The sequence below is a fragment of the Manduca sexta genome, chromosome 7, assembly GCF_014839805.1.
Source record: "Manduca sexta isolate Smith_Timp_Sample1 chromosome 7, JHU_Msex_v1.0, whole genome shotgun sequence".
In the NCBI taxonomy this organism is placed as follows: Eukaryota; Metazoa; Arthropoda; class Insecta; order Lepidoptera; family Sphingidae; genus Manduca; species Manduca sexta.
This window is the reverse complement of record NC_051121.1, coordinates 11,009,395-11,033,105: the sequence shown is the minus strand read 5'-3', so window position 1 is coordinate 11,033,105 and position 23,711 is coordinate 11,009,395. Positions and strand designations below refer to the sequence as shown.

Below are 23,711 nucleotides of genomic sequence, written 5' to 3'. Positions count from 1 at the left end.
TTATTCAGAAACACAATGTGTGAATGTACTACGAACGTACTTTACTTGGGTTCGATTCCCGTGGGAGGGAGGAGGGTTACACGTAACCTTATCAATTAAATTGACAGTTACCTTTATCACAATGATTGTCATATTAGTATACATATTAAATAGGTTTACATTGGAATTACGAGGGGTTAGTGCTATTTAATTGTTTGTTTTGGGAGCCAGTCTAGTTAAAGACTATAAGTTGTAGGATTACGTTTATGAGCTGTAATTGTTATGCTAAAGCGCCTTGTAATCCCGGAACGATAACATGACTCCATTGTACCACAAATAACCAAAGAGATGTGTCCCTCAAGATATACATACGTGGGGCCACTCCGGAATGCAATTTGCCCAAGCAACCTTTTTTCATGTGTATTATTGTGATATCCAGGCGGCTCCATAATGTCGGACCTTTTTACCAACTAATTTATATACAATGTGCGTTAAGAAAAGTACAGCATACAAAGAGTTTCGTATAAAATTCACTATTTATTATTAACATCAACTTGGAAGAGGTGCAGAGGATAGGAAGCTAGCTACTTCTAAGATAGAGTCAAGAAGGTGAGAAAGACACTACAGCTAGGTGCGAGAGAGACGGCTGCAGATCTAGTGCAAGCGTCATCTACCGAGCGGTTACCATGGTCGTCGGTTAATGCCTCCTCGAATGGCGCTGATCGTTTCCCCCACATGCCTCTTAAGTTCGTCCAGCCAGGTTCTCTCTTCCAGTAATACGCTCCTGTTGGTTTTATATTATCCTTGTATTTTGTAAACATTTTTAAATGACACCTAGTTCAATTCTATTTCTTCTATATCTATATTTATTTATTCTTTTTCTTATTCTTCTATATTTGTTTATTATAATCATATAATTTAAAATTAGAACATTAAAATGAATTGATGACCTTTTTTAATTATTTGTGACGCTCGGAAAGGAGGTTCGGACGTTTCATTTGGCGGCCATATTGGCACGATATTCAATTTAAAAATGTCGCCGGTATTATTTAATTCTGTCGGCAAGCGGCAACTCGGACGAATCCGAGTTCGCTATAAATTACTTGGTTTGTCAAGTGTCGCCAAAATTGCGCGTGTAACGAAGAATGCCTTATTGCGGCTCTCAGACATTATTGACTTACCTTATCTTAAAATATGTATAGCCTGTCGGATTTAATATCAACTGTCATTACCGGCGTTTAATATGTTCCTTTAATAAGTTAGTTATTGTAAATTGGACTAAAATAACGTAATTAAGAAATAAAATTACGAAACGATTGGGGAATATCCGTTATTTTGAGATTAGTAATAAATTCCACGTTCTGACAGACTAATTTGTGAAATTGTTTTAGCGAAATATTACGTTGTTTTTTCGTAAGCTTTTTAGAATGTTACAAAAAATATTCAATACGAAAAGTACTAAACGCAAATCAATCAACTTTACTTGAATCTCATCAATCAGACGACGTTGAGATCGGGGCAATTATTGGTGCCCCATTCTACCCATCTCCCGTCCTACGCGAACTTTATGGAAAATACAATTTATTATTTAACTTTACGTGGTATTTATCAATTTAATGATCCAGTTTTACCAAAATAGTATTTTGAAGCAATTTGTTTTGAGAAATTTATTCGTTTTTCGTTGATTTACGTAACTATCTGATAAGTATATTGATTAAATGGTATTTTATGCCAATTTTTGCAGTACAAGTGTACCGAGCCCTAAATATTTAGTTTTCAAAAATGTTTATGGAAATAATAATTTATTTTCACACTGTTCCAAATCTGAAATAAATACCTAATAATATTTCGAAGCGGAATATTTCTGTAGGTTTATTACGTATAGCTAGATAAACAATTACATCGTGACGTTCTAAGATCATTCGAGATGAATTATAAATGTTTACCGCTGTTGAACTGCGCCTGTTTGACGGGTCGCTTGCCCCACGCTCCGTGCAGCGCCGACCAAGCCTTCTTCTCAGGGGCGTCCATTCGATCTTCATCCATCTATGCAGAAATAAAATCGAATTATGATTTATTGATTACTACAAGTACATCAGTTCAACTATCGAATTCGTTGTTGCTATATTTATCACGTGTTTTTTGCGACAACTATTTACTTGACTAATAACAATAATATAGAATACTTCTTTTTAAAGATTGAAAACACAAGTAAATTGGCCGTAGTTAGATTTGAAATTCCGTATAGCAAGAGATTGATATACAGCGTTTACAAATTTGCGAATAGTAAATTTATTCGTTTTTATTTCGTCTGGAGCGGGCTCATAGGTCTCCAGTTTTACGTCTCAAATGGTTTTTCTACATTTTCATTGTTTTTGTAGAGATCGTATATGCCTTATAAACGTAGACTATCTTAACAAATTTATTCACTTTAATACTGAGAATCTAGACAATAAAGTTTAGTTACTTAATACAAAAGCATCTCAACTGAGCGGAATTAACGTTTCATAAATCAAGTAACAAATTGAACCCTTGTTGCCTTTTTAAATCCCAGGGTCCGAGAATAGAACAAACGCACGAATTAAATTTACTTTTTTATAGAGCGGTTGGCTGACTGTTCCTTTACTGTGGGATCGTACTTCAGTTTTTTGCATTGCATAGTCTGTGGAAGCTAATGTATAAAAATAAAAAATAATTTTATTAAGTGACCATTATATAAGTCTAGATAATACGATATTCCTCCTCGTTGTTTGTCAGTAAATCATTTAAATAGGTTTGTTTAGCATTTTATTATTTCGGTAACTTACAATAGATTTGTTCCTATACGCAGTGTTGCTATGATTTATATAGCTTTGTTTACAGTTCCGCCCGCGTAGAACGTTTTTCTGACATAAATAAACTAGGATAAAAAGTACCACTTAGGAGTAATATATTTAGGTATCTATTAGTGAAAAATAATTCATAATGAGTTTAGTAGTTCCTGAGATTAGTGCGTTCAAATAACCAAACTCTGCAGTTATATATTAGTATAGATCACACCTCCGTAGACAATATTTTATATTATTTAGATATTATTTAAGTGGTCAATGTTTATTCTGACGCGTGTTTTCAACACAATATATTCATACCGAGAAATATTGTAATAACTATTGTATCTCTGAAACATGAATTATCATATAAATATTGGTTCCCAGAAGAAGAATTTCTCGAAAGTGTGGCATATAATCAAAGATGTAGCATGAAATTGTGGTCTTCGGGTGAGACGGAATAAGATTTGGGATGTATTACATTAAATATTGGGGAACATATTGCGGATATAAAGCTGGTTTGTTTGGATAGTATCAAGGATCTTTGAACTATCTCCAAACTTTTGTGACCGAGAAATATTTCTAGTCCATAAGTCAACCAATTTGAATAATAATAAATCTTAATATAATCGACCTTTTAAAGTTTTACTGAATGTAGATGCAACAGTATCGGTTAACAGTTTTTCTTACCTGATGAATAGGTACCAGTTGTTCAATAGCAGCGTCAAGTTCTTCATAGTCGGGTTCGGCCGCCCGCTTGCCCCAAGAGCCATGGAAAGCTGCCCATTTTTCCTAGAAACGAATGTATTAACCTTTAAACCCATTATGTTCCAACCTACCCATACAATTGAATTCAAATGCCTTCCACCCAACCTTAATGAAAAGGGTAAATTACTACGAATAGTTCGTTTCGTAGACGTTTTAACCGTTTTGTTTAAAACTTTACACTCGGATATTTAAGGGTACCCGAATGTTGGAACTGTGTTATATAAAAATTCTAAATCTAAGTTTAGAATGTAATTCAAATCCCAATTTTTTTTTCTGTATTTAAAAACCTTTATTTAATATATTCTATGGTAATGTACTCACCGGTGCGCGTTTGCCCCAAGCCGAGCTCATGTCTTGCCAGCCACGTTTGCCCCAAGCGGAGTTCAGGTCCTGCCACGCGCGCTTGCCCCAGGCCGAGCTCATGTCGTTCCAGCCGCGCTTGCCCCAGGCAGAGTTCAGGTCCTGCCAGGCGCGCTTTCCCCAAGCGGAGCTCATGTCTTGCCAACCTCGTTTGCCCCAAGCCGAGTTCAGATCCTGCCACGCGCGTTTGTCCATGGCTTCGTCGTCGCTACGCTTGCCCCACGCGGAGTTTAAATCTTGCCATCCTCTCTTGCCCCAAGCTGAGTTCAAATCTTGCCAAGCTCGTTTGCCCCATGCGGAGTTTAAGTCTTGCCATGCTCGTTTACCCCATGCGGAGTTGAGATCTTGCCATGCGCGCTTGCCCCATGCGGAGCTCATGTCTTGCCAGCCTCGTTTCGCCCAGCCACCTCGTAAGCTCGTCCATGCCCGTTTGTCTTCATCTGTTAAGTCTAGTTCGTTGTCAGTCTACGAAGAAATAAAACATACTTTATTATAAATATAAAACATTTATTTAATTCACAACTATGCTCTTTAGTTTCATTTTATTAATAAAATATAAACGATAAATAACTAGGTATTGTGTATTTCAAATTATTTATTTCTCGTATCATTTTCTAATTGGGTAACTTAAGACGTGCAAATGATTTATTGAAAAGTTTCCGAAGATCGCTCGGAAGCTTTAAAAGTAACTCGAATATTAGTTAAAGAAGAAATAAGTACTAAACAAAACGATTCCAGTGAAAAGTAAGGCAACGGTAGCTCTTTTGATTATTTATCGAATTCCGGAGAACGTTTGCTCGAAACAAAGCCGGCCAATTGCGGACGAAAAGAACGTCGGCCACAACATTATTAACGGGTGACTAGTTAAACAAGTTGTTTTATTATTCTATTAAAGCATTCTCTCGGTATCACAACGTTAATTGTGCTAGCTTCTTGGTGGGTGTGGCTGCTCTGACAGCGGATGATTTGTCATGCATATTTCGAGGCTGGCGGTTTAGAATCGTTTGTTTTTTAATATGGGGTAAGATGACGGATGTTAAAAATTTTATTAGCCGAGTTGATTTTATTATACATGTATACAGTATAAAACCTGTTAGTCTTAATGAAGAATTAATACTTAAGAAAAATGCATAACGAAAATGTGACTTCACTTTTATTTTAAGCGTACCCTAAAAATGCTCAATAATAATTATATACAAAATCGCTCGCACTAGCACCACACTCAGCGCCGTTATACGTTTGAAAGCGGTTTTCTAAGTTTTCCACCAGCTCTTGAAACTTAGTTACTTTGACTCTTGCGTTTTTACACGAGAGTGCCCCCAACTCTTTACGGGGCGAATTGTGTTTATTCCTTTGTGAGGCTTTCAACATGGCTTCGTTTGTTTGTATTAATGTATTTAAATGTTTGTTCCTTTCATGTGTTAGGTTTTCTTACTTTTTTTTAACGTTTTTATGTATTACTGGGAAATAAGAGCGGGCGGCGCGTGGGTGAATAATGGATTTTTAATTTGGGGTAGCATGGAGGAGTAAATAAGGATTCATGTTTTTGAAAAAATGCAAGGAAGTGAGATTGGTTGTAAATCATCTTAGAAGGTTGAAATAAGCTTAACTACAAAAATTATTAACTTTTTATAAATAAAACAGTCAGTTCTATTTGACATATTTTTGTGCTTGAAATAGAATTTTTAGTAGATTTGTCGTAATTTTTTATGGTGTATCAATTAACTAGATTGCGTCATTCGTTCGGTGTTGCCCGCTGTTAAAATTAACAACTCGTGAAACGAATACAATGAACATTCCACCGAATTTGGTAGCGGTTGTAATTTCAACATCTGATGTTCTTTATTCGAATTTTGTTAACTTTTTTCTTGACAAGACAAAGGGGTAATAGGCTATTAAGCCTCGGAGAGGGTTCAACCTTTACGTACTTTTATAATGTAATACATTCAATGACTCTGCCGCTGATAAATTACTTGTAAAATTATCAAGCAAATTATATTTGAAAATTATTATTCGTAATCTCAAAAGCATTTAAGAAAGTGGGCTCTAGTAATTAAGGTATAATATTCAAACGTTACCTACTATAGATACTAGGAAGTGAAAGAGTAGTATCGTCAGCTATTATTGTTAGGAAAAGAGGGAAAGGTTTGTGGGTATTGAGCCTCAGTGAGTGAGTGGTTGCCTCAGGACATCTTGCTCATTAGACAAGTTTTTACGTCTGACGGTTATCTTTGAAACTGTGGTTCGTCGTCAAGCCGGCCTATTCAAACTGTCGACATAATTAGGCAGTAGCAGAACGTGACTACTTTTGATTTGAAAATACCACAAATGATTGTCTATAAACGAAAATGCTTGGAAGGTTAAGAGCTTTAGTAATTTTAGGAGAAGAATAGAGGACGGAGGATTTTATTTTAAGATTTCTATTAGTGTGTCCTACGGTTTAAAAGCGCGCATTGGTAGAATAAAAAAGAAATATGTTGGACATAATTTAAATAAATAAAACCGCGCTAATTCTTTCCAACATTGCCATGGACGTTATCACACTCTGTAGAGCGCGAAAATACGATGTAAATTGTCTGAATATTTTTCTAAAAATATCCGAAGCTCTCCATTATGTATGAACTAGTGTTATACAAACAGCTAATGTAAGCATCGGAAGCGGATTGTATTAGCCGCAAGAGTTAGCCGCGTCGGTGGAATACCCCCTATTGTCTAAACTACGTGAATTAGAACAGAACTATGTGAATGTCTAGCTTTGTGATGCTACGGCTTTAGAGTCAAGTTTTGTTTTCTATACTCTACGATTGTGTATATTTTTAAACATCGCGTACTTACGTGGAGCAATCAGGGTAACTAAAATCACATTTACAAGTCTCCTTAAGCTTTAAAAAAGTTATGTAAACAGTCTAATTTGTGGTAGTATAGAAAAGTTATGTTAAAAAAACCGTAATTAGTTGTAGTGTAACATATAGTTGCGATTGCTGTTAATTAGATGATGTATTGTGGAAAAGTATTCAGTAGGTGAATCTCACAGGTGAGGGACAGCTAATGATGTATACAGGTGATAGGACGAAGGGTTACCTGTGGTGCAGCGTCGTGGTGAGGTTCCTCGGCCGCCGTCACGGCCCACGTCGCGAAGAACGCCCACAAAACAGCCACGCAGCAACGCATCTGAATAGAAATGTAACGAATTTAAATTTGTATTGATTTATATTAAAAGCGGTGATAACCTAGTTGGAAGTGAAACAGTAATAGGAGAGGCCCAAGCCCACCAGTGAGACGTATAATACAAGGGTGCTATTATTATTACATTATCCAAATTCGCCGTCTTACTTATGTCTTCGATTTCGTTATAAATCTGTGTTTTATTACACAAATGATCGCGCATTAAAATCTCTTGAAATCAAACTATGAAATCACTGTTACCAAGTTTCACTCAACACGTGTCAATAAATTAACACTAGTCGGTCGGAAATGGGCGGTAGTTGGCGAAACTTGCCGAAACTTGGCGGCATCACGCGCCGCCACGTCTAGATAGTTCGTTACAGGAAGTTGGGACTTACGGGCGGGAAGCGTCTAAAGTCGACAAATGGGACGGAATGCGTGTATTTAACCATAAAACCGATGTATTACGATTTTGAAATCTATTTTGTTGCTGAATTGGCGGAGATCCCATACTTCTTCACATTTAGATCAATACATGCATGATTCCTTTTAGCAGTGGTGAACGATGAAAATTTTCCGTAATTAAACCCGATACAGCTTAACTTATAGGTTCTAATCAGCATGCGGTCTAGAAATAGTTTTAATGAATAATTAGATTTTATATAAATTAAGAAAGGGAAGTCGGTAGGAATTAGGCTACACTTTCGCCACAGTTGTAAATATCAGGTGATACACGACACGGAAGACCGTCTGTGTCAGGCCACTCCAGATACATCACCAATAATTTTGATTTATAAAGCTGATATTAATAGTTGGCCTGAGATAACAATCTTATTATACTCTCTGTCCTATATTCTCTGTTACCATATTGGCCACCATTGTCCCTCAAATAGAAACAACAGTGCATTGTTATAACATTTCCTCTTCCCTCCAAATAAATGAAACAGATGATACTTTTTGTTATTTACGAATTACAAAGGTAGTGTGTGGCGTGGTAATTAAGTTTGTCCATTGTTAGAGTGTGAGTGGAATGGAGCATTGTTACATTTGCCGTTGAAAATTGTTATTAAAAAGGCTATTAAAGGATTAAATTTCTACGAAGAATGGAAATCTATTTTAAATATTGTAATTTATTAATATGAGTTAGAAGGTAATTAATTCCTCGGAGGGGACTATCAGAGTAGTTTCTCATATAGCGCATTTAAACAAATAAAATATCTATTTCTGCTTTACATATAAGTATAGATATTTTTAGTTAACCCTTTTAAAATATCTATATTACTTTAGTAAATAACATGACTCCGAAAGTTGTGAATAAGTTTTAAATAAAAATAATTGCACCACTTGCTTCACGCCGTGCAAGTCGTAAAACTAAGTTGAAACCAGCGGCAACTTTAACAATAAACGAGAATAACTATAGTTTGGGAAACTCGCTATATGCTAAAATGGCCTTTTTGCTAATCAAATTAGTGGTAAATTTAGTTTGTAAGTTTGAATGGAATTGAATTATTAATGTTCAATCTATATTATTATAGTACGCGTATGAATTAACAAAAAGCGCTATATCTATAACTACATATAACAAAACAAAATCAATTAAAACATATATCATGTAACTTTTTAGTACTATGGTAAATGATTCATGGTATGTTCTTTTTTTTATTGGGGTATGGCAAAGTGATCACTGCACCTGATGGTAAGTGGAGTGGGGTCCAATAGAATATCGACTGACGAGAGATGATTACCCCTTGACAGTTGTCACAATTATGCTGGCCTGTTGGAACCTGATATACACAGGCTAATCCCGGAACGCGACACACTTACGTGGGCCACTATAGCAGGCGGATAGAAAATATATCCTACCACCAATATGTTGTACATATTTTGATGTTATAGTATATTAATTCTATTGCAATAACCTGTTAATATATAACGTACAATGTGGCAGAGGCTTAATAAATATTTTCAAATATATTCCCTAAGAAAAGGACGTAACAACTATCATCTATACCTCTCTCGCTCACTTCAGAGGTTCTTAAGACATGTGTTAAATGTCACAGTAAAAATACTGTAACAGATTTGTATAGGTCAGTCTATTTGTGGAAAAATGCAATACGATCGGTGTGCTTTTGTTTTCTGTCCTGTATGGCTCCCTAGTTGCAATGGTTAGATAAGGGATTTTCACAGAAAATCATTTACTAAAGAACTAGAGACTGCATTGTCAGTTTCAACAATTATGCCGTTTATCTTTAAGAGCGTTTACGCATCCGCGCGCCATATGTCTCAAAAACAGCACTTTTCGAAGGAGATAATATCCATCAAAACATTATTTTAAAAACATATGAATTAGTAATTATTATAGAAAATTTTGTTGTCTAAAAAGTTAGTAGAGAAAATTTTTAGATTTATTGAGTATTTGTAAATTGTTTAAAGATTACTGAACAGAGGTTTTCAAATTTGCGCTTCGAACGTCTATTTCGAAGCTCAAAATATCTTAAACCACTAAGGAACATAACAATATGTTATTTTTATCTAACTAAAAAGATCCTGAAGAAAAAGTTAGTAGAGAAAAAATATCTTTTTATGTTTAATTCATGAGAAATAAAAATTCAAAGAATTCGAAAATTTCAGAAATGTTGGTCATTTAAATGATTTTTTTATCACTATATCTTACTTAATTGAATATAATATTGGATTACTATAATAGAAGAACATCTCCTTAAAAACATACAATTTAAAAATTCTACAAAATTAGTTCTGTTATTTTTCTATAAATATTTTAAATACTACTATAAAACGCAACGCGCAAATCGTTTCAAATTAGTCCGCCTTGAGGCTTTCTAGAGAGAGGATGTATCGCTCGTCGCTCCGGCCAGACTTCAGTTGGCCTTGGCTGTGCGTAGAAAAATAGTCACGTGTATACAGTGATTGCTACATCTTAGTACTTTAGTAAGTAAAATATTTTTTCTTTAATGATTGACAATAATTTTAGTAGTTACTATAAATTATTATTATATTATTATGTTTCAGACACAATGGGAAGTAAAGCTATTTCTAGGCAAGAAAAGGAAACGTAACAACGCTGAAACTTCGGCTAAAGCAAAAGCTAAAAGATTGATGTACTAATGTTATAACATGCGTCTGTAGTTATGGTTGTTGCTTTTTTACTCATTAAACACTTGAGCCTATGCTCAAGTTTACTTAGTTACTCGCCCCCCTTGTCCCCTGGCCGCCATCATGGAAAAAGGGGTGAAAACACTTTTTTCGCGATATCTCGGAAATTATACGTCTTACATAAATTTTGTAAAGTCATAATTTGTAGCAAATTGTTTTGCCTACAAATATGTTTATATAACTTTTGCCCTAAATTAAAATTAAAGAAGTTATAAGCAAAAATGTGAGAAAATCATTATAAAACATTACTTTTTAGCTCTATAACTTTTATTTTACAATTTACAAAAAAATTACCTCAAACTAACTTGTAAATGATCTTTTGAGGAAAATTGTTCCCTATAATTTTTTTTTATTTCATTCATTTAAAACGCTGTTACAGCGCTCCAAAGTTTACCGGGTTCGTCAATGCTCATGAGAAACCGGTCGAAACAAAATGTTTAACTTATTTTAGATTTTTTTATTGTAAATATATTATTACAATATTTTTGTTAAATTCGTACAACTTTACTTATTTATTCCTAACTCTTTTCTTTGCCATAGAAGTTACCAAATTTAACTTATCGAATGTTATGCAGGTAGAAAAGGTATGAGTTACCATTTGGGGATAAAGGAGAAAAAAAAACATATTTTCAGGCAAAACAATTTGCTACAAATTATGGCTTTACAAAATTTTTGTAAGACGTATAGTTTCCGAGATATCGCGAAAAAGTGTTTTCACCCCTTTTCCAAGATGGCGGCCGGGGGACAAGGGTGGCGACCCCACAAACTTGAGGTTAAGCTTCTATTGACCCCCCACACATGGCCCAAAAATAAAATTGCGTCCTCCAAGAAATGCAATATTCGGTCCTTAAATTGTAACATTTCAATGGACTAAACGCACATTTCAAAACTTGTTTTACGCCCGCGGCGTGCGCGGTTGTATGCGGTACCCGCTGTATTGGCGACTAACTAGTAGAATCGTGCGGGCCACGGTGGCACTAGCGCGCTCTGTGATTAGTAGGTGGGCGACTGCAGTAGTCGGTAGGGGAGGGGTGGTTACAGAAATCTGACGCCATTTTCCTCCATCGTGATCGTTTCTGATATGTGTCCATGGCGTTCTGGAACTCAACTGACCGTTAACTGTCTATCTTGTAACCGCCCGCCTTGCGATAATCGCTCGCCAAGTTTGCAGGACATAATCGGAACCGCGGTGGTTACAAATCGCACAGATCTCCGGTCGTCATGAGTTTGGAAATAAAACAGACGTTTCTCAACCACGGCGGGCGCGAGTAAAAACTGCTTCGTGAGTTCATAGCCTTATAGAATCACTTTGCTGTCCCGTTGTCAAAACGTTTACAACTCGCCAAATACCCAGTGCGCGAGTCCCACTCGCACTTGGCTGATTTTTTTGCATAATGCATAGGTACGCTTACTTTCAAATAACAAGGTTTTTGTGTTCACTGATGCGCACTGTTAAGAAAATTCAAGTGACGAGAGACAGAATCCTATATCTTTCTCCTCTTTGAACCTTAGAAATAAGGGATTTGGTAATTTATGTAGCTGGTGAATAAAACTACTAGTAGTAATTAGTATACCTATCTTCTTAACTATTTGGGCTAGTTTAGATTTACACGCTCACATCAATTTTACATATAATTTTATCCTGATGTTTAACCCTGTGCAGGTTTCGGCGTCATTATACTTGTATAAATTAAACGCGTCTAGATCCATATGCAGTCTTACTTAAGTATGTAGTGTTTGCGTAAACTTCGATAACAATAATAGTATATTCTATATATTTTTTTTAATTTTTAGGTAATCGTGCCTGATATTACACTCAAAATAAATAAGGTTATTAAAAGCCGCAAAATTTTTTGGATCAAATTAAAACACTCAATAACCAGAACAGAGCAACAGGTTGTAGTATCGAACATTTACAACTATTGAAAGAGAATGTTTGCTTGCAGTCAACATTTTTAATGAAGTGTAATATGTGCAATATGGAATTTAAGCTATTTAAGCGCTAAGAGATATACTGATAGTATGGACGTATATCGTGGAACTGTGAATAGAGCCATGATGACTGAAGTTGGTAGATCAAATTTAAACAAACAGTTAGCTTCCATAGATTTACCAATATTAACGCAAAATGTTTACATGAAATGTTACGACGAGTTAGCTAAATGATTGAAATTAGCTGCAGAGGACAGGATGCAAGAGGCCGCTAGGGAAGAAACTGATAAAGATGTTGCCTGTGGCGATGTAAAAGACGGTATTCCCATACTTACAGTCAAAGCTGACTGCTGTTGGCCAAAAAAAAAAGTACAGAACCAACTATTTTGCTTCGTCGTGTGTCGCAAATATTATGCAAAACTATGGATATAAAACTGGTAAATTGTTATACATGGATGTACAATCGATCGATTGATGATCGATGTCACTGAGAAGCACCTATTAAAAAAAACTATCCAAAAATATAACCTACTTCCGAAAAAAGTAGTCTTTTATTTCTCACTTTTTAGCTATACACCTAAAAATGACATCTCATTACATACACCTTCTGACTCAAAATATAAATTCCAATATGTAATTTCTAATGACTTAATTTAAACTTTCAATACGCTAAATATTAAAAACTGCAGATCTATGGAGTAATTATGTGGTCCATTATAAACATCGTAGCACAGTAATTTTCCTGATTTATTGTCTGATTACGGAGTTCTGGTGCCTATGTTTCGGCTTCATGATGAGCTCCCACTTTACTAAAAGGGTACTTTCTAAATGCAAATGCTTAAATTTTTAAGCATTTGCATTTAAAAGTGAAAATAACAATTTGTAAAATTGCCGTTAAAATTTGTTCAAAATGTTTATTTTTTTATAATTACAAAATGATACATATAAACTATTTCATGATGAATTCTTATATATTTAATAATAGAATTCTTCATTTATCATAAATTCATAAATCATAAGTTACATTCCAATTAGATAATTAAAGCGAAAAGATCAAAATTGGTTGGTCTGACTATAAAGATAGCCGACGCGCTAACTCTACGCACACAGCTACGCAACGGCTCTGTGTGAGTGAATTTTGCGAAGAATTACCTATAGTTGACTTCACGCGCGGCACGTAAACGCTCTTAATTACATTGATATAGTAATATACTACATTGGTAAAATAATTTAATTCATATAATAAAGGGTAAAAACATGGCAATAGTTTTTTAAAACTAAAGTCATAAAATTTTTGTTTAAATAAAGCGTATTCTATTTGTTAATTTGAACTTGTACCACTCAGACTGTTGTAGTAGACTTAGAGATATTACGCGACAAACTATTCTATATCGGAAAACAGTACGCGAATACTTGAGTATCGCGAAATTGTTTAAAGTTTAGTTCGCACTGAAAGTTTTCAGCGACATAGCTGCCTGTAACTGATTAATTGAAGAATAAACGCCTGAAGAGACAGATTAAACTTGTAAAGTTACTAGCAGGCCTTCATGGCGAAGAGCTGATAACTTGACTTTGAAATCAAAGGTTTCCACATCGAAGATCGAGTATAATATATTTTTTAATAAAAAAAAACTAAATAACGAACATAAAATTATAATTTCAGTTTACTTGGATCATCAACTTGAAGGTCCAATCTTCGATCCGAAAAAAAAGTGAAATTTTTTATTTGAAAATGATGCTTTGATTTATTGGTCGAGTGGAACCCTTATTGAGCTGTCAGAGGTATAAAACCTGGGATGTGCAATCATTGTGCTTTTCGATTTAAAAAAGACACATGAGTTTTCAAACGTTTCGAGGTTTAAATATAGTCTTACAAATGTTTGTCTGTCCCAACGTTAACTGATTCTGTTTGCAAGATTAACCTCTGATCTTAAAATTGGATTCATAAGTAATCGCGAAATTACATTTGTTAGTGATTGTCAATAAATACGATGGCTCAGATCATTAGTGGATTGGATTCCATAAATTTATATATTTTTGTTTATGCTTCATAAAAAAAAATTAAACCGATGTTAGTGGTGATAGGCTTGTCTATCACAGCAGGGGACGAAATATACATGGTGAAAAATAGGCGCCCTGTTTTCATCTCTGCCTACCCTTTCGTGATAAAGGCGTGATGTGTATTGCGTGGGTTTAATAGCTATGGATTTTAAAGCTATATTATAACTAAGGAATAAGATTCTTATCTGTTTAGTGGCTGTACTGCTACTCAGGTTATGAGTCAATCTCGCCGGGCGCCACTGCGACTTGTAAGCCAAGATCGACTTTGGTACGCATTTTATGGCTACGAGCAGAAGCCTAGCGTAGCTCTGGGAGCACTAAGCTCTCTTGAAACCTCAACGGAATTAATCAAATAATGAAAAAGAAAAGGTGTTGGAAATGAAACCGGATTATACCTAAAATTCACGTAGATCACAAATTACAATAGAAAATAGGGACTATATTATAAGATAATGCTTGTATTTAGAGTAATGCCTACAAACATTTTAGCAACATAATCTGACGCAGACGAAGTCGTAAAATGTTAAAAATTTTCAATTGGTTGCAAGTAACTGTATTTATCTTACAATTCTTGAAATATCTGAGTACGATATTATTAGATATAATTGTGCCAAATATTCCCATTGTGGGCGTAATGTGGGGCGCGCAGATGGGCACGGTTGCCAGGGTTACCACTTAATGAGGAACACTCTATAAAAGCCAAGAGCCATTAGTACGAGTTTTTGTGATAGTATTTATTGGAATTCTATTTTGTGTTAGTACATTACAGCGATTTGTCAGCTATTAAACATGACATCATGCTCTATCGCAATTCAAATTTAATTTTCCTTTGTACATATATCTATACTCTATACTCTATCAGTCTTACTTATAAACTAGTTTTAGCGTTAAGAGGTGTTTAAGAATTGCTTAAATAGCTGTCAAAAACATCACCGGTTCCTAGTTTAAATCTAATTAAGAGGCAAGATGGCGGGTTTTGTCTTATAACTGGTCGAATAAATTTGTGTTTGAACTAAGCATAGTTTAGCGAATTTTTTATAAGTAAGACTGTATATATCGTACTAATTAGGATATAAAATTGACCACGAGTATTCAAGGGTAAATTTAGACTATTTTTAACTATTAGAATTGCCACTAAGATATTAAAAAAAAACAATGTAGCCTACGCCGTCACAATAGTTCATATCTATTAAAACCTACAAAATTAGTACAACAAAAATTATTGAAAACAGCGAAATTCTATGTTTATACTAGCTACTTCTATAAAATCCAATTTAGTGAAAACGATGTCTGCAAATAATTCTCATCAATCCGATATACATATTCTAAATAAGAATAGAATACTCCCAAAAATATATTTTGAATAGAATACGTTAAAATTGAATACTGAAATATTGTGTTATAACGTGCACCTGACAACCCTGGATAATAGGGCACATTACAGCCGAATTTGTAAAGGTCTGTTATAAGGATGTCTCGCTTCGGACTTACATAACTCATTACCGTATGTGTGGCTGCGGTGTGGCGTAGTCTTTACTTAGGACGGGTAATGAGTACTTCTTAGAAAGTTTTCGGTTATATAACCTAGGGAATGAATCCTCAAGTATCGGCACAGTCTTTGAAAGGTTTTACTGTCACGTTGTAATGAATTAGAGTTTATTTTAAATACAAAAAGTGATTTCTGCAATATTTTCATTGCTTTGAATAACGAGACGAGCTTGCTGTTCGCCTGATAGTAAATGACACGACCGCCCGTAAACAGTAGAAAAACCATCCAACACCTTGAATTACAAAGTAGTGTTTGGTATTCCACTGCGTTCGCTATCCTGAGACATGAGATGTTAAGTCTTATTATGTCCAGTAGTTACACTGGCTACAATGTCCTTCAAACCGGAACACAACAGTAAATTCACACTGCTGCTTGGCGGCAGTAATAGACATTGCGGTAGTACCTACCCAGGCGGACTCTTACATGAGAGACCTCCCATCAGTAAAATGGTAATTAGGGTATATTTTTCTAAATAAAAAAGGAATACTTTTCGTGATCTAATCCGACAATTCTACTTACAGTATTACGTTATTTACATACGCCGGTATTAAACTAGTAAGGATCAGTTATCAGGCTAAATTTAAAAAAAAATTGTACACATTGGCACAAAGACTACAGAGTCCGTGAGTATTTTTAATGTGACAAGAATAAATAAAAAAAAATGTACACAAATCCAGAGTTCGTATTGAGTATTTTTCGCATCTTGGCGCTGATAAATAACTAGCACGTAGAAGATAAGTAACAACCTTACAATCCAAGATTTGTTTACCCGGAACTCGTTAAAGCACCACACAAATTGATTTTTCTACGAGTTGCCACAGATAGGGATTTAGGCACTGCCGATGGGTCCCACCGTCTCGCATTATTGCAATCCTATACAAGTAATCCTACTAGATCTAATAAGGATAGAATTTTGATATGAAAGTATTGATTTGCTTGTTTACTGTAGTTCTTACATATATTTCACAAACATTAACCCGCTTAGATAGTTGTTTTACTACGAGAAATTGGAATAAGCTTTTGATAGCCCTAAAATGTCTTTCCTTTTAACATTTTCATTACGCTCAGTACTTTTAAAATAATTCAGATATGTATGTTTGTATATACTTTAAAATTTATTGAAAGTATTCAGACTTTTAATAAACAATTTCCTTGTTAATCGCGTCTCTAACAAGAAATTCAATTGGATCGGAAGCACATTGCGACCACTCGAGAGCACCACAGTTCCTCCCTGCATAAGAAATGGAAACTCGAGTTAAAATCGATACTGTCAACGCCGGTTGTTTGTTTAAATTCGTTGAAATTCGATTTTCTGCAGCGGTGAATCAGCTTCTTTATTCGCAGTAAACACTTAACGGTTTGTGCAGTGGAAAAACGTTTGTGACACATACATTGCTAGGAATTAGGAGCTACAAATTCAGTTGTAGATAGGATTACTTAGTTGAGATTAGCTTTGGCTATTTTATCGTTCGATTGTATTATGTCACATGCCAAAAATTTAGACGCGATAAATTATCTTTAATAGATTTTGTCGTATCTTAACTAGTATATTTTGACAGAATTATGCCAGCTTTAAGTTGTATTTGGAACAATGCGGAATAAATCCCTACGGTGTTCAGTATCAAGTTAAAATATATAGGTATATTCAATATTCGATCAGTTACGAACCCAACATAAAACCCATTTTTTTATTTTTATAATTTATCATGTCATTTTGTCATTGCTTTATTTAATAAAACCATAAATTTATATTCTTTAAAATAACACTTGAAATTATTTACCCGCTGGTACATATAAAGAAAACAAAGTTTCGAACGCCCCAATGATATTACTACTGCCCTAATAGAATTCGACGCAATGGCAATATCAGAGTTTCAGTCAAAAAATCCACATCCCATATTCGAACAAAATTACAAAGAATAAAAAAGTCAGAAAAGTAAATCTGGGGATGTTGGTCAAAATATTTGTAATTCATGTAAACTCATCAGTTTTAGCACAATGTTAGCATAAAGACGATTGTGTGTTTTCATTTATTAACGCATTTTCAAAATGACCCTGTATATTTTCAGAAATAACAAATGCTGTGAAAGTTTAAATCTGAATAATCAAATTACGAGTGTCTGCGCGTTTGAAAATAATAATGAGCTATAAATATTCCACAGCACGTACCGACACTGCAATCTACATATTATCGACAATAGTTAGTCTAGATTTTTTCCTGTAACCAAACGACTTTTTTATCGGAATAAGATCTTGTTGAGCCTTTGAAGTGTTTGAGAAAATTACAAAACGTAAGCCCACGATTTTCGGTTATGGATAATTGTATTTTGAGTTAGAGGCCATAATCAAATTAACCTTTAGTTTATTTCGTTTTACTATATTTAGACTTGTTTCCTAGTTTCAAAGTACAATTATAGTGATAAATATTATTATGTTTGTTGATTTTTATAATAAACAAAACTGATTTCGGGCTTTTTTGGAGACTTTTAAAATCCCACAGATTATAACACGTTAGTTTACCTTGGTATAACCCCGGTCGAGCCGGCCTTTACGTCAAGACTACTATATGTAGAACATAATTATCCACATCACATGACCTATCAATCGATATGCAACATAAATAAGATACGATGACCTGCACTGACCAGCTGTCTAGACCTACCAGTCCCTGCTGAGTTTCCCCACAACGTTTGAACGAGGGGAGTCTGAAAGCACCTGAGAGGTCATTTTATATTGGTCATGTCCGGCAGAAGACTTTATAGTGTCACTAAAAGTGGAAACTGCGTCACCATCATGGCGGTGATAATAATAGTATTGCAATTTTATATTTATGTTATTCTTGAAACGATTAATGTCTTCATGGTATATGTTAATAGTTTTTTGTTGCCACACAGCGCGCGGATATTTTGGTTTAACTGAGATTCCAAATTTAGCGAGGCAAATGCAATACCAGAAGGATCATTGAAAAGTTATCGAAAACCTAAAAGAAATGGATCGGGGAAGGGAGAAAGTCATTTAGACCATCAGGAATTTTACTTACAACACAAAGCATCGCTAACATGTTAGTTTTCCGTGACATAGTGATAAGTAAAAGCTGAATTCTTTCTGTAGACAAATATTGGTAGTAGGGGTTACCGGAGTAGAGATTTTAAGTGAAATTTCAACAAAACCCGCAAACATATCAGTAGTCATAACCGACTAATTATACTAAAAATATGCTATTAAGTGTCAAGATAATCCCGCAGATTATGATAACGAGGAACGGGATGCGCCAGCGGACACGGAATTCATTATCCTTCGCGGGTAATCTCTGTAAAATTATTCGTTGAATATTCCAGTTGTCGGTTTGTCGCGATTGGATCAAACTGATGCTAAGCATTTAAGGTTGAAGTTTGCAAATTTATTTACCATTTTGCCATATTATTGAATGGTGAGCAAGTTTTATGGTAGCCGTAAACAGTAGCACCACTATTCAAAACAAAGAATTTTTAATATAGTATTGCACTATGTTCCTCACCATAAGGCATTTTCATATTGTAAAGGCTTAAGGACACGCATGTCATTTTAAAATAAAATCATACATGACAATTATAAAGAGTTTTTGAGAAACCCAAACATCCAGACAGGTTAAACACTCCATTGTTTGGAATAATATACCACCCTCGTTTCGCGAAACAAAAGATGTCTTTAAACATTCATGTTTGTCCTCGGTTTGATGTATTTTTGGATGTATTTCAAATGTAAAAACTGATATAGAAACCACTCTTTTGGGGGGGTAGATACTTATGTAAGATTGAAAGTAATATATATTCTTCAAGTCTAGATGACCATTTTTATATTTCGATGAGTAACTGTTTTTTGCCTTATAATATCAATTTATTTCAATGAAAGAACGTTACAAATTTACTAAACAATTTAACAAACAGATTTAGTTACGATATTAATAAATGACACCAATCTTATTACAGAAAAACAATATTGTCATGTAAAAATCACATGTTTTCAGATTACGTTCACGTAGAAAATAGTATTAAATGGAATCGCTTTGGGGACGAAGATTGTCGAGCCTAGGGGAGTGACAGGCTATCTCCTTGCTACACGTCTCGCGGGACTATTTGGTTTGCAGCTAAAACTACGACAGCGCCTTTTAGCTTCAAGTAGGCGAAATAAGGCTGAATTTGGGTGACTATCTAATTTTAGCTGATGTATAGCAGGGCATATGAAAACGACCGCAATATCCTTTTTTGTCTATGTTAAGTTTCTACTTACTTACTTATCTAAATAATATTAATAACAAATATTATTATTTTTGCCGCTGTACCAATATACAAATTTGAATGCTGTGGTCTCCTATAATTGAAGAGGCACGTCACATTGCTAATTGTAAAAATGCTACGAAATTGTTTTTATTATATGCCGTGTATCCTTCGTTGGAGGTCCTTAAATAAATAAATATTAATTGAAAAATTGAATAGAAATTGTTAATGTCAAGAGATTTTATATTTATAGTGACGGTCACAAATGAAACGATATATATCGTAAGCCTAGTTGATCAAGCGATATGAGCCGGAATTTTCATTCCCTCATTAGCCTAGCACGCTACTAGATTCACTTATTGACCCCGGAATATAATTTTTGCAACATTTATCTTGAGAACATGATTACACAGCCTCCAGTAACAAGTAGACTAGTATTGTACCGTAAGTACGTTTTAATTAATTCCCTTTGAAACTCGATTAGTAATCGATGTAATCCTAAGATAATCGAATCCGCCATTCCATTAATGTAGCATTTAAGCCTGGGGTCTCTAGCTATGAACATTTTGACAGACTTCTAAGAAGGTTTATTTAATTCCTAATTTATCAAGAAATGCGAAATTACTTGGTAATTTTGTACTCGATTGGAAATCTATCCCATACTGTAAAACTTGCAATAGGGATTAGTTCTTTCTAGCAAGTTTTCAGGGTGGATTACAATTGGTAAGAATGGACGCGATCATTTTGGCAATTATATTCTATCTCCTTCGCTAATATTAGAAATGTATTAAATCTATAATATAATACAATGCAGTCACTTTACCGCGCCAGGATCAATTTAACATTATACCCGCATATATCTCCAATGTATTGATTATGCTACTATAACTGGAGGAAATTGTTTTCAAAGATTTTTCGTGTCGAAGTATCGTTAGTTATTTAATTGAAGATCGGCGTCTAGTAACATCACCATAACGTGTGTTTTGTTACCTTATTAGTGTGTAATGTGAAAACAGCACGTAGCTGAAAAAAAATATAAATATTGATTAATATTGGATTTAATGATACATAAAGTTATAGTCCAGAACTTTAGTTTTCTATACTAAATCAGAAAATACGTATTTGGCAGGTTCAAATACAAATCAGTTAATATATTCAGTGGAAACAGCCTCGGTATAGAATCTGGTGATTGGTTGTAGTTTTTACAAAAAATACTAAGTCAAAACGATTCCCCCTAAAGGCCTAATCGATTGTGCAAGTTCAATTGATTATTCAAAGTTCACGATATCGATTGACGTATAGTTTATTTAACGCTATTAATCGTTAGTGACGTCAGTGATGGCATAAGCTGGAAATAGCAACGGTCATCGCATATAGGTTGCAAGACAGTGGAACTAAATATAATTAATCAATAAAGACTTATATACTCTTGGAAGCAAGAACCAGTTTTGTCTAGCATGCATGGTAATGAGATGGTACAATTGTCAAAGAAAACTGGGGAAGTGGCAGCATTGTGTTTTGAAACAAAAAGGCCAACAAGCATTTTACCCAGCTGTCGTATGGTATTGATTTTAAAAAAATCTGCCATTAATTATGTTTCTAGGCAACCATTGACCATAATTGGTGAATCAAAAAAATTGTTCAGACACAACACTATTGAAATGATTGGTAACGCGTTAAAATATAGTTTACGTAATTTGATGAATTTTGATGAGTTGATATTGAAGCGTGCCTCATTGCCAACATGAATTCTGTCAAGTCAATGTTTACTGTAATTATGAAGGTGTTAAGTCAGCTGTTTACGTACGCTGGTTTATAGGTAGATTTTGCTGAAGATTATGATTAACTATTATAATCTATATCATTATATGTCAAAGCTGATTTTTTTTTTGTAATATAATCATGAGTAATGTCTTCGTTTCCTAGTTTTAGCAAATTTAGAGCAGATAGTTATAAAAAAGTTTAGCATTAAGGAAAATTGTTATCATGCACACATTTTTTCTAGTATCGTAATACTTAAAGACAATATCTCTATAAATAATGTTATCCAACAAATATCAAAGAATACGACGAAGATGGAGCTTTGATTTTTGTCGATTAAATATTATTCATCCATTGTGTAAAAATAGACCTTGAAACGGACCGTATTTTAATTTAACGGACATTTTTAGGAGAAATCTGAAATATATTTTTCATATTTACTTTCTTCTCGTTCATCGACATTGTTTTAACCAAATGTTATATTGTCTTTAAAAAAAGGAAATAAAGATGAAATTAAATTATTATTTTGAGTGTTTCTGAATAAAATTTGTTAACTCTAAATTCGTAATAGAAAATGTTATATGTTTTTAATGAACAAATATATATAGATTACTGGAAGAAAAATAAACTTTAATTAACTTAATAAAAATTTGTAACAAACAACAAATATATAATATGTTTTTATTGAATTAAAATACGAAAAGAAATATCTCTAGTATCAAAGTAAACACGCTAGAGATAATCATAGCAATTTTAACATGATATTGTAGGGACGAGAATGTGCGAATTTGTTTCAAATTTTCCGGGTTACGGCGCTCGCCGGGCGGGATTATCAAGGGCACATATTAATTTGGGGACAAATTACTGACCCATTTGTGGATGTAATATTTGAACCCTAGCGCTGTTTATTCTTGCGGCTAATTGTACAGACGGCCCTGTGTTTCGTTAAGATGTTTGTATTGAAATGTGTCATTGGAATGTTATAAACAATGTAGGTATATGAATTAATTGCTTTAAGACGTGAGAGGCTTAATCATAAATTATCCATTTTTTTTCGAACACCTCTTTATTCAATACTTTGGAAGAAGCATGAAATTACCCAGTTAGCCATTTTTTAAAGAGATAAGCAAGGGTACAACTAATTTGGTATTTGTTTTTAATACAGCATAATTGATTTAACTTTTAAATAAGGTAAGCACAACAAATCTTTCGAGAAAATGTAATCCAATTTACCTGAGTAAAAAATTATCTAATCAAAATCTTGTTCAATTATGAACTCTAACTACGGAATAAAATATCCGCTGATGCAAAACCTTTTAGAGACGATTAAAATGCAAACAATAGTAAAAAATAGACGAAGAAAGTATTTTTTCCAATAATTAAATGGCCTTTTATAAGACATTAATTATTTTACGAAATTATTTTTATGTATGAAGGAATTTTCTTTACTGAGTATAGTTTTTTCTTGATTGATAAATGCATGCGTTTTATTCTGCTTTGAACATTTCATCGATTATTATTTTACTTTAGAACATTATTTTGTTGTTGTTTTCAAGTTACAATTATATTGTGAGTTATGAACACTTCCTGATTATCAAATAAAATTATTTTTCGGATTTTATCCCAGTTTTTTATTTTAATTTTCTCCTCAAGTTTCGAAGACTACAGCTTTCGTGGTTACAGGGCGGAGTGAGGTGCAGGTCGTATGAAAAGTTGTTACAATATCTATCTGCAATTTGCAATTATACTTCCTGACTACATAAAGGAATACAACCAAATACTGTTCTAGACAATCGCATCTAAAAAACTCCAATTTACAAAACAATTTCGACCAAACTAACTAATTAGTGTAAACTATATAGCTTTCAACGTCAGGCCATTAGTTAGAACAGTCAAAGC

At 34.1% G+C, this 23,711-nt stretch overlaps 1 protein-coding gene across 3 annotated transcripts in view; it reads right to left on the bottom strand.

Annotated features, from left to right (window-relative positions):
* The window catches only part of LOC115442476 (prothoracicostatic peptide), a 49,424-nt gene that overhangs the window by 4,098 nt on the left and 21,615 nt on the right, over positions 1-23,711 (bottom strand). The window contains exons 2-7 of one of the 3 annotated variants that reach the window (XM_037436340.1): positions 21,042-21,074; positions 6,996-7,085; positions 3,876-4,379; positions 3,477-3,578; positions 1,926-2,025; positions 665-763 (exon numbers count right to left, since the gene is read on the bottom strand). In XM_037436340.1, the coding sequence (XP_037292237.1) occupies positions 665-763; positions 1,926-2,025; positions 3,477-3,578; positions 3,876-4,379; positions 6,996-7,085 (895 nt within the window). In that variant the 5' untranslated portion in view covers positions 21,042-21,074. The remainder of the gene's footprint in view (positions 1-664; positions 764-1,925; positions 2,026-3,476; positions 3,579-3,875; positions 4,380-6,995; positions 7,086-21,041; positions 21,075-23,711) is intronic. The other 2 variants (XM_030167520.2, XM_037436341.1) reach the window with 2 other exon arrangements.